The 12,147-nt window shown below is 35.4% G+C and overlaps 1 protein-coding gene across 1 annotated transcript in view; it reads left to right on the forward strand.

Annotated features, from left to right (window-relative positions):
• C2H8orf34 (chromosome 2 C8orf34 homolog) overlaps positions 1-12,147 on the forward strand; it is a 173,323-nt gene that overhangs the window by 41,865 nt on the left and 119,311 nt on the right. Inside the window, exon 4 of the mRNA XM_051612173.1 lies at positions 596-724. Coding sequence (XP_051468133.1) covers positions 596-724 — 129 coding nt within the window. The remainder of the gene's footprint in view (positions 1-595; positions 725-12,147) is intronic.

Consider the following 12,147-nt stretch of genomic DNA (forward strand, 5'->3'; position numbering starts at 1 on the left):
GAGTAGGAGATTGTAAACTGAGGACTATGCTTCCCAAAGTTTGTTTACTTTAAGTAGAAGAAAAGAGCTTATAGGCTGTACAACATGAACAATAGGGGCATATTTTGTTTCGCTATTTTTATGAATTTTGTTATCTACACTTCATTATTTTAAAAAAATATGTATAAACATACTGTTTTATCTAAAATATTTATTTTTTTCTTTTTCAGAAAATTATGAGCAAAGCCAAAAGTACCACTTATTTTTGTTTTTACATTTTTCCTTCTTGGTCCCTTGGGCACAGAATTCTATTTTGATGTAAATTAAGTACCTTCATATGCAATATTTTAATTATATTTTTTGTTACTGCATTATTTTTATTATTTTTATTTAATATTAATTATTCCTGTTTACCAATTAATTCGCTTGCAAGACTCATCCCAAGTATGATGTTTTCATTTTTACTTCCTATTGATCAAAGGAAACATTTCCAGCTGTTAAAATAGGATAGTGAAGTAATTTCAAGGTACTTAAGCTTGTAAACTCGTGCAGCTTTTTTTTCTACTGTAGGACACTGAACTACCAAATCTAAACATCTATATATCTGTGTATTTAGTGCCGAGGTCAATAGAGCATCCTAAATGGGATTGGAGGACAAAACCGGAGAACCATGATTTTGATGAACTAAATCATATTCTTCAAGAGAGCAAAAAACTTGGAAAAGCCCTTGAGAATCTGTCTCGCAGTAAGTTGATTGATTTTAGTTTTTCAATGTAACCATGCAGCTTGAATTGTAATTTGGAAGTGTATATTAAGAAGGTGGTCTTCTTGTCCAGTGAAGACCAAGTTCATTGACAGCAGCAGCTACATTCCTGTTGGTGAGGTTTACAGAATGTCAGAGAATTTAGCAGCTGACAGAACTTCTTCTGTTGCACCTCCTTTTTTGGTACAATAGGTTTCTGCTAGTTTAGTGAACTGTATTAACTCATAAAGAGATCAATAGGCTGGTTTAAAGAAAATGGTGGGAATAAGCAACAGTAAGGCTGCTCCTTTGTGTGGTAGCAGTTAGATTGCACTAACCTTTGTGAAACCTTAACCTCATTGATGGAATCAGACCTGTCATTGAAAACCAATTAGATATTTTTATCATTGATGTCAGTTAATTCCTTCCAGTTTTCAAAAGCAATTCAAGTAACTACTTCAAAGCATCTCAAACCCCAAGTGTTATCCCTTAAAATATATGGTCAAACAGGATTAATGTTAGAGGTAGCATGCTCATATACAGAGTAGCTCTGAGAATGACTGGATATGATGAGGAAATTGTTTATTTTTGTTTTATTCCTGTAGAAGAGAATTCTGAAGTACTTTGGTGAGAGCAAACACTATTAACAATGAGCAGAGTATTGAAAAGTACTATCTGCCATGGTACATGAAAACTAAGTATTGCATTGTCAGGGAGAAGTTTTAATGAGAAATATCTTCTATATCCTCTCATTAATTTTTATCCATGGCACTTCTCGATTCACTGGAGAAAATGGAGATTGTGAATTCAGAAACAGAGTTGAACGAAGCATGGAAGATCTGTTTTGTTAAGAATTTTGGAATTCAGCATGTTTGCAAATTGTGTCAAACACCTAAAACTAGTTTGCCCAAATTGCCTCTCTTCCAAATGTTTAAGGTTGATCACAACAATTATATTCTGAGCAATTTTCCTGTTTACATTAATTATAGCATATAGTTACAGGGATCTTTTAATTCAAATACATTTCTAGTAAATTGATCTGTCTGCCTGTGGGGAGCTGAAGTATCTCCAATCAGGGTCTCTGATTTGAAGCCCTACCACTGTCTGACCGTGTTACTGTGGTGGACGCCAGTGCAATTTTCAAGTCTTTCTCCTTTAGAGACTTGTAACCAAGCTTAATATAGATACAGAAGCAATTTTTTTTATTATTTTTTTTTTTTTTTCAGTTTCAGAAAGGGTTATTTTTTCACTTTCTGGAGATACAAACCATACAAACCAATCAGATGTGAAAGTTCAGTAATAAAGGACTAAATCCACTCTTGAATCCTACATCTTTTCTTTCCTTATGAACAGTGTGTAGGCTCCACTGAGCTCTGCCTTCCTTACTTTTAAAAGACAGTTTGCAGCATTCTGTACCTCTGCATGCCACAGAGTTTTCTAACTGGAATGCAAAATACTGCAGCTCTGCTGAGCCCCATGTTTGAACTGGGGGTGAATGTACCTGATCAGTGTTGTTGGGTCAGGTTTTCATAGAGTTATTTCACAAACAAAACTTTCTTCATTATTTCTTGTTAGTACTTTATGTTTTCTGATGGCTTATCAAGATAATATAGAATTTTAATCTTATCCCCTAGAGTGCTTTAAACCACTTAAGCCTGATACCAAGTTCACTTTCATGAATGTGCTATTTCTTCATCCAGATCATTAATGGAAATATTGTCAGACCTCTTCATGATTCCATTTCAGATCTGATAACCAGCTCTTGAAAGCTACTCAGTAAGTGTGCTTTTTCCCAGCAGGTGTTTATCTACCTTGCAGTAATTTCACCTAGAATGTAATTCTGTAATTTGTTTGCTGAGGTATCATCCGGGACAGTAAACAAAGTCTTATTATAGCTGAAGTATTTTACATCTACTTCCTCTTCTTATCCACTGGGCAGTTTCCCAGTTGAGGAAGCAATTAGACTGATTTGATATGATTCATTCTTTCTAAATTCATATCGGCTGGTTCTTATCACCTTTCCTATCCATGAGATATTGCTGACTTGTTTATTTCACAATTTTGTCAAGTATTCCTGCTGCTGGTTAGTAGTTCCCCATGTCTTCCCTTTTTCTTCTTTGAAGAAAGATACAGTATTTGTTTTTTTCTGTCCTTTCCATTCCTGAAAGACAGTTGCTAGTAGATTAAAGGTTTCTTCAGCTAGTTAGTTAAGTTCTCTACAGTGAATTTCCACAAGATTCTGCCAACTTAGATGCATCTAAGTCATCAGAGTATCTTTCAGCTTTCTATCGCCTGGCTTCCAGTTTTTCCTCTTGAGAATCACTGGTGTTAAGCATCCATCCACAGTTAATTTTTTTGTAAAGACTGATTCAGTGAGAGTATTGAACACTGGGATTTCTTTGTATCATGTTATTTGCTTCCCTTCTCTTCAGTGTAATAATTCTGGATTTTACTTTGTCCTCCTCTTCTAGTGTATTTACAGTATCTTGTGTCTTTATTTGTTCTTTGATACTCATTACTCGTTTTGCACTTTAGCCTTCTTGGTTGTATCATTTAAACACTTGCACAAGATTAATTTTAACCTGTGTGTCCTTGTTTCCTGTTCTTTTACTCCTGATTTTCAGTTTATTTCAGGAAATAAATCTGTTCTGTGCTGTGATTTCTTACATGTTAGTATGATAGAAAAATTCAATACAAAAAATGTAAAAACTTTGGGAAAATCAAGAAAAGGTATTATTTTGAAAATAAATCTGGTTTTCGTGTTCTCCCAAAGGTACAGTAAAAATTGCATGTAGGAAGTATCTTAGAGAAATATGAATGGACACATCTAGAACTTTAGAAGAATAATACAAGAGAAACTCATTCTGTGCTGTACCCAAGAATGCATCATCCCATGTGGTGAATTTTACAAAAACCACGACAAGGTCCTGTAACTACCTTCTCACTTCTCCAGTTTTAATGCTTGTTTTGGGTAGGCTAGTCAGTGCTTTTGATTCTACAAGCACGTTCTTAAAATCTATGAGTCTAATGCTACATTTGATTTGAAGCAGTATGGGACAGGCACCAAACTCAAATGGTTGAGTATGCAAGCAATCACAAAATGCTTTCGATGTCTTTTTACAGCACTCTCTCATTTCATTCTTCAGTATTTGAACAGGGAAGAGTGCCACATAAAACTTGCTGTTTGAAGTAAAGGAACTTTCCATCAAGTCCTGGAATTTATTTCCATTTCTAAAGATAAGCTTTGGATCTTGTAGTGGGTTTCCTTAACTTCATTGCCTGCTATGTAGCTGAGACAGCCTGTGAATTAAACTAGTTTCTGTTGCCTCATTGACTATGCAGCTTAGATATCTGCTTTGAGACAAACCTGTGCACTTCACACCAAGTTAGAACTGCGTGAAGGCTTTGGAAGGTGAGGCTCAGGCACTTGGATGTCTGGTCTCTCCTATGTTGAGTTCTCCTAGTGATTAAAACTGAACTTCCTTATATTTGGAGCCCTCCAATATGTATATATACACATATATACATATTTGGGCCCCATTGAGACAATATGTGAGTAATTCTGTGCTGCAGTTGGTCTGAGAAGCTAGAAGTGAATTCACACTGTATGTTAAAGGTATAATATGAGTTTTGAGTGTCTGGAGAAGAGTATTGCCAGAATTATAGTGTAAGTGCATTGTAGATCTGTGACTTAAGGATACGTTTTTCCAGAGGCCTACCAATGTGGAAAACCTGGGTTTTGTTTGCTTCTTCTATCAGCTGGGTGTCATTGAAATGGATTTTGAACTACAAATGCAACTGTTCGGGGATATTTTGATTTGTGAAGCAACATACAGAAATGAACTGCATCTCCCTTGTGCATGTTTTGTTTTCTCGTATTGCAAGGTCTCATCTGTATTGCTATCAACCTTCCTCAGCTGAACCTCAGAAAAGTTCCATGCTGTTTCAAATATATACTCTTGTATTTCCCTTTTTGGCCTGTTTGCATTTTAAAGAGAGAAAAGACTTTCTGTATGGCTAAGGATCTGGCTCATGAATATACCTGTCTTCACCTCTCGTCTTCTGAGGATTGACAAAGAGATAACAGGAGATGAAAAACAGTTAGTTACAAGTGTTTTGAGTTAAGGATTAGAGTGTGTATTGAAAATGTGTGTGAATTGGATTTTTCAATTTACACATGGGAACAGCATTTGATGATAATGTTTTCTGCTGTGAGATTGGTAATTTTTTATAACTACATATAGCCTTTATACAGCAATAAGCAGCATTTTGTTAGTAATGTTTGAAGCCTTGTTAAGGCCAAGTGTATGTTACAAATTAGAGAGGAAGAAACAAATGTATCATGCTTTGCATTCAATGGACATCCTAAGGTCAGAAAATGGTAGTGAGTTAACTAAAGCTATTTGGTAACCAATCCAAGTCAGTTTGTTGGAGGGAATCCCAGAAATAATGTTATCTAACTATAACCAAAAGGAAAACAGTACTCTTTTGTTTCTTAATTTGGAAGAGGGTTAAAAAATAGATAAATAATCAATAAATAAGATCGCTATCTGCACTCTAGTAGGAAATATTGATAGAAACCATACAGAATCATAGAATCACAGAATGATTGACATAGGAAGGGACCTCTGGAGATCATCTGGAGTCCAATCCCCCCTGCTCAAGCAGGGCTGCTTAGAGCTAGTTGTCCAGGATCATGTCCATGGCTCTTGAATATCTCCAAGAATGAAAGATCTCCAAGTCCCTCTAGAGTATCTCAAACAATTATTTCTCATAATGTTAGAATCAGTTGAATAGTGAAAAATAAAAACTTGTGTTTTGTTTATCTTACTTGGAAGAAGCTAAACAACAAGAGTAAAATTCTTGGTAACAATAAGGATAAAAAATTATCAGAATATATTAAAAATTTCGAAAGTTGTATCTTCATTTTGTGAATGAATCTGTGAGTAAGTGAGATGTGAGAAGTTTGAAGTAGTTAATTATGTATACATTAATGCATTTAGCAGTCTCTGAAGCATATTAGAATTGGGATTAGTTTAGAAGCTTCTACACTGTAGGAATCTATTAATGATTTACATTGTGATTATGGAAGATGTACTTGAATGGAGTGCCACTAACATTTATCAGACCTCTGAATTTGCCTCTTGAATCCAGGCATTTCTGATGATGATATAATTGCAAATGCACACTTGCATGACATGTAACTAGACTTTTATTGATTGTCTCATGAGGGGCATTGATTTAAGATATAATACACAATTGTTAATCTGAAATGGACTTTAGTCTGTAAAAATGACTTAACCGTCATCAGTTGAGCATGTAGGCCTAAATGTATTCTGCTAATTGAACCGCAAAACTGGTTATCAGTATTCTGTAGAGAAGTTTTCTTTCTTCTGTTAAAGACAAACTTTAAAATCCTATTATTCTTGTGTGAAATCAATGTTTGTGATTTATTTTGAGTTGGACATTTTTAGATAAGCTCAATCAAACCTTTAAGGAAGTTAGTTTTATCTCAGTACTGCAGCTGTTATCTGATACTGCCTTTGCTCATAAAATCCATTTGCTTTTAGTGTGATGTATGAGTAATAATACAAAGTAATTATATTTTCTGAGATTGAAATAGGAAGAATGAACATAGTTATTGCTCTTCTATTATAAAGAGGGTCTTATATGACCAGGAGATCACTGTCATTTTAGTAATAAGTATCTTTTTCCTACACATGTTAAATTTTTAATCACCTTTGTAGAGGCATTTGCTCTTCTGATCAAGCCTACTCTAAATTTCAGGGCTAGAGTCTCTTTTTGAGTTACAGTGTCCTTTTCTGGAACAGTATTTGGCTTGCAAAAAATTTCCCTAGCACTATTGCAGAACTGTGGTTTGTGAGACTTCCATCTCAGATAGGGTACTTTCTAGTCCTCAGAAGAAAGGGGTTGGCACTCAGGGGCTAGTAGAAGGCTGAACTGTGACTCTGTCCTTGGCTGCTGGTTGTTGTGGGCTACCCACCTTAACCAACCTACTGCAGTGTATGCCTTTCTCTAAAATCAAGAGTTCTGAGAGATTCTACAGTATTGATTATTCTTTTATGAGATGACTTTGGCCTAGGAGATTTCCTGGGATGTAATGTTTGGTGGGCACTTTGCATTTTGTTTCTCTCTGCTTGCCTCATTATTACTTATGAGGCCTAATCCTGAAACCTGTATTCTCCATTGAAGCCACTCAGAAATTTGGTTATTGAAATGCTGCATGTCTAAAGCACAGATTATTTTGCCAGGGATTAATTTTTTATTATTTTGTAAGCCACCAGGGGGAGTAGAGGTTAAATCTGTGTTTCTTAGATAGTAGCTATACTGATGTGTACTGTGCTGATATATTAATGTGTTGTGTCTTGTAGATGGCACTGTTTCCCTTGTTCATACATGGCTAGAGGTTGGGAGGAATATATCCTAATTCAAGACAGATACCACTACAGAAATTTGATACATACTTGTTGAATAATATAAGGACATATGCTCCTCATTGGCAAGAACTCTGAGGTTTCAATTTATTATGCCTTCACAATTGCTACTTGCAGTATTAATAACGGTAGAATAATAATGCTGTTTCTGTCCTGGAGTTGTTCACAGAACCTGGGGTGCACTATGAAGTTGACAGCCCAGCCATCCACAAGTTCCTTGGCCTAGACCGATGCTGAGAATGAGTTTTGCTAAGTTAGTTTGGGCTGCATTGGGTTTGTCTTAGTGTGTCAAATTCTATGTGTCACTACCTGTATGTCAAGTCCAGAAGGGTTTGTTTGGCAAGTAGAAAAATCGGCTATTGGGAGCTCTGTGGCCATCTTCTGGATGTTTAGGAAAATGCATAAGCTATTTGTTCCCATTGAGCTAAATAATGGGAGTCTGGCATATATTGAGTAGTAGCATTTATTTTCTTAATGACTGGGTACACATTAGATTTTGCAGATGTATGTTGTGCATTTAAATAAATGTAAGTCTTAAAAAAAAATCAACGAATTTTTATTTTGTGTTATCTCTTCCTAGAATTATTTGAGGACCACAAATAAAAGCAGAAATGATAGGGGTCTCTGAAGTTTCACAACTTTCATTCTTATCAGGAAACCTGTTCTATCATCGGAGGTGTGTGTAACATATGAAGGTATTTCAAGTTTTTAAGCTGCTGTAAAGCTGATCAGGAATAATGCAGCACGCAGGGATTTTATGACTTGCCATTTCAAAAAGACTTGAAGTAATTTGTGTCTACAGTTTTGAAAACTAATTTTATGCTGTTGAATTGAGAGCATCGAAGTCTAAAAATCACTAAAAATCAAAGAGCAATAATACCACTGTGTGGAGAGGCATTTAGGTACTGGATTAATTGTATTTGTTGCAGAAGTGCAGGAACAAATAAAATTCTTGTGCTAGGAGCTGTGTGTGAAAGAGCTGGGCATTTTTTAGACTCATGGAATTGTTACTAACAATGTTAATTTTCCTTTTTAAAGAAAGTTAATTTCCTGGTAAGATAGAAATTAAGCAGACTATCCTAAGCAGAAAGTATTTTCTTTACTGTGGAAGATACTTGTTCTAGTCTCAGAATGGTGCAGATATGTTTTGGGAGGTGGCTTTTTCATCAAAGATGATGCTATAATGCTTTAGTGATTGTCATTGTCCCACTGCAGACTGCTATAGGGGTAGGAGATTGGCAACCAAAATCTAACTATGTAAAAAATGGTTTAAATAATCCATGCTAATTTAAAAAAAGAGGCATGACAAGCAACTGGTTAAATATTTTAGTTATAAAAAAGCCATAAGATCCATGGCTAATACAGTGAGATATGCTTTTGTGCAATCTGCTTAATGTAGGCATGATAATAACAGAATATCATAAGTATTAATAAGTTGTGTTGTTATTGCGTTATCTTGTAGTCATGTTTCACTTAATCCTAGTGTGCAGGACCTTTCAGAGAGTATGTTTTTCTTCCAGTTCTCTTAAAAAATCAAGCTATTGGCAGGATGAAAGTGTTCCAGTTGAGAGAGGCTGTGCTAGCATGAACAGGTCCTTTCCACATGTGTTGCAGATCAGAGATGGCAGTAGTTGTGGCTGTGGAGCATTTCTGAAGGTCTGTAAAAGCATGTTCACACCAATTACTTTATTGTTCCAGCACCCTTGCAGTACAGAGGGTCACTGCACTCAAAGGTAGAAATAAGTGCCCTGTGTATGTCTGTGTAATTCACCAGACAGCTGTGTGGGCTGGGTACTTGTGGTGTCTGTTCAAAATTCAGCACCCCTAATTACTTGTAAAAGGGAGGATTTTTAAAGACATAAAATTGTCAGCTGGATACCTAAGTAATTCCCACTATAAACCTTGTCTGTGAGCCTTAGCTGATGGTGGCAAACAGATCTCTCACCCTGTTAGCTGGAAGACTGCAATTTCTCATTCCAGAAAGTAAGAATGTTATGAGTATTGTATAGTTGTCAATCATAGTATGATATAAACCAATAGTAAATATTGTGAAAAACAGCTGCTGTGAGAGAAAGGGTAAAGCAACTGCCTTATTTCTGAAGGATTAGCCTTTGACATCGGAAGACCTTCCCCAACAAAAGCAGGACTTTTTCAACAGTCCTCTTCCCTCAGTGCCTTGAGGCAGAGCAGTGATGAAGCAACCCTAAATCTTCCATTCTCTATGTTCACCATCATGCAGATTCAAGCTTTAAATGCTTTAGGCTGAAGGAATTCAGAAACAATTGTTCCTAATAATCTATATTCTAACAAAGCCACTGGATTCATGTTTGAAAAAACTAGGTGTCCCAGTCCGAATTGGTTCTATCTATAAGAGAGGAGTGGAGGAACATCACACAAGCATCCTGAGCTCCAGTGGTCTGTTACTAACGCCATTGCACCGTGACACTTGGTGTGTCAATTTTTCTGGTGTTAGAGCTTTTTGGTGAGTAGGATAAAGTTGTGAAGGAAAAAGGTACAGATGAGGAAGTGACTAAATTGTTAGGTGAAAAGTTTTTAGTATAAGGACATTTTGGCTAAACCTGTGGATGTTTTGCCTAAACCTGAAACATAGCTGTTTCCATTAAGAGTAGTTTCATGGAATGGGTTGTCTCTGTCTCTAGCATTCTGTTGTTACAATGACATTTTCCAGTGAGAATATATAAAAAGTAAAGTTTATATTCCCTCCTTTACTTTGTCAGAAAGCCACAGAGAAAAGAAGTGAAAATAACTGTACAAGAAACAAAGCACAACCAATTAATTGTTGTCAAATATACAAAATAAGAGAAAAGAGGCTTTTCTTTTTGAAAAAGGCTGATCTCTGGATATTAGCAATTACACGGACCAAAGATAGCGACAGTTGTTACCTTTACTTTGTAGAAATTCTACTATTGTAAATTGTCAATGTATTACTTGAAAATAAAGTAACTGACAGTAACTTATTTGACTACTGAAAAGTCAGGGGTTTTCTAAGGTTTAAGAGAATAACAGAAATCCTAAATATTCCTGTTAGATTCTCAGCATTCTGGATTAAGGTGTGTTTGTTTGTTGCATGTTTTTAATGTTATGGTAAGTACGCAATGGGATTAAATTTTTAAGGAGCTACTTTGTGAAAACTGGAGTTCATATTATTCTACCCAAGATCCACAACGAAAAAAAACCACCTCACTGTTGTGATTTTCTGTCTACTACACACAGGGTGCAAATTCCGCCTCCTCTCAACTTCACCCTTGGTACTTTGTCCATTTGCCAACTGAAAAAGAAAGTTGGTAAGACTGAACCACACCAAGTGTGTGGTGCAGTAATGTCTTGGAAGAATATGAGAAGCTTTTTTACACTCACCTTTTTATGGGCTAATTTATCCTGGTCTCTGCTAATGGAATTGTATTATCAGTAACTAATGAAGTTTTTTTAATGATCCCAAGATTACTGTAACAAGCTTTAGAAGAAGTTTCTCTCCGATAATCCATTTTCTTTTCCCTTGATGCCACATCAGAGAAAGAGAGAGAAAAAGAGTGTGTGTTTAATTTTGTGATTGCGAAGATAAAAGTTTTCTAAACTTTTAAAATTTTATTTTGGCAATATGTCCTCAGAAACTGCTATCTCTCTACATGCTTATCTAAGAAATACAGTTAATTTTGGTGTTTTGTAGCATTCTGCTCAATTCAACTACTTGTTCTTCTCTAAATTCAGAGTAAATTCTGGGAAACCAGTGGGATTTACACAAAAAAGAATTTTGCTGAAAGTACTCCTTTAGAATATGGATGATTTTCAGTTTCATGTGTTTATATGTAACTAAATCAGATAAGTTAGTAGAGCTTTTTGTGTGAGGCATATAGTTGTATACAGTTTTTCCTGTTTGGTCTTTGGTACTTTCAGTACTGATCTTTGATTAAAACAGGTTACTGGCTGTGAGGGATGGAAGGGTTAGGAAAAATGTATCTTTTTCAATGTAATCTACTTTAGAACTATTGAATGACTAAAAATGCTGTGTTAGGTCATTGCATGTTTCTTTCTAGAAATTACAAATTGAAATTATAATTGCATTTCTCCTAGCACTTCACTGTTTTTAAAACAAAAATCAATATAAGGAAATAATCTAAACTGAGAATTAGTCAGAGTTAATGATTAAAAGTAAAGTAAAAAACCAAACAAACAAAACGTAGTTATGGTATACCAAATAGTAAGAAATAAAAATGTAATGGAAATAAGCTTATACTGCTGCAATTGTTAGTATGATTTTTGAAAGAATAACTCTGCTCAGCTAATACTACGTATTTTGCAATATAATCTCTTGTATTCCTTGGTAGAAGTTGTCTTGATAATGTGCTATGAATTAGAAAACATTTTTCAAGTGTGTATTCTTCCTATGAATAGTTATTTCTCTACTTTATTTTCACCACTAGGACATGCTTATTTTTGGTTTTTGGATTGAAGTTCTAACCTGAAAATGTTTCTTATCAAATCTCATAGGAACCTGGGAAATGCTTTGCTTTTGATATAACAGAATTTTCAACATGATAGCATTAGATGTGTGATTACTTGATCTCTCCATGTGTTAAGAATGAGGTGTGTGGATATGTTAAAAATTTTGAGACCAGCTGTGCATCTTTAATATGCTGCAGGATAGTCATAATTAAAAGAGTTAGATGACTTGATGGAAGCAAGCATAGGAAAGCCTCAGGCAGGCATCAGCAGAAAGGACAAGAGCAAATAAACAAGTTCTTGTTCAGAGGATTTAGAAAAACTGTTTTGCATTCTGCTGTGAAATTTTACTTTGAGATTTTCCTCTCTTTAAGTTCCATCTGTTTTCATGGCATTGTTTCTACACTGAAGAATGGAGGAAGAGAGGAGAGTCATGTCCATGTTGCCCTGTAATTGCAGTGTGATGGTATGCATGCTGATTAGGGTGAGATTTGCATAATAATCTGTCCA

This window comes from Apus apus, chromosome 2, assembly GCF_020740795.1.
Source record: "Apus apus isolate bApuApu2 chromosome 2, bApuApu2.pri.cur, whole genome shotgun sequence".
Taxonomy (NCBI): Eukaryota; Metazoa; Chordata; class Aves; order Apodiformes; family Apodidae; genus Apus; species Apus apus.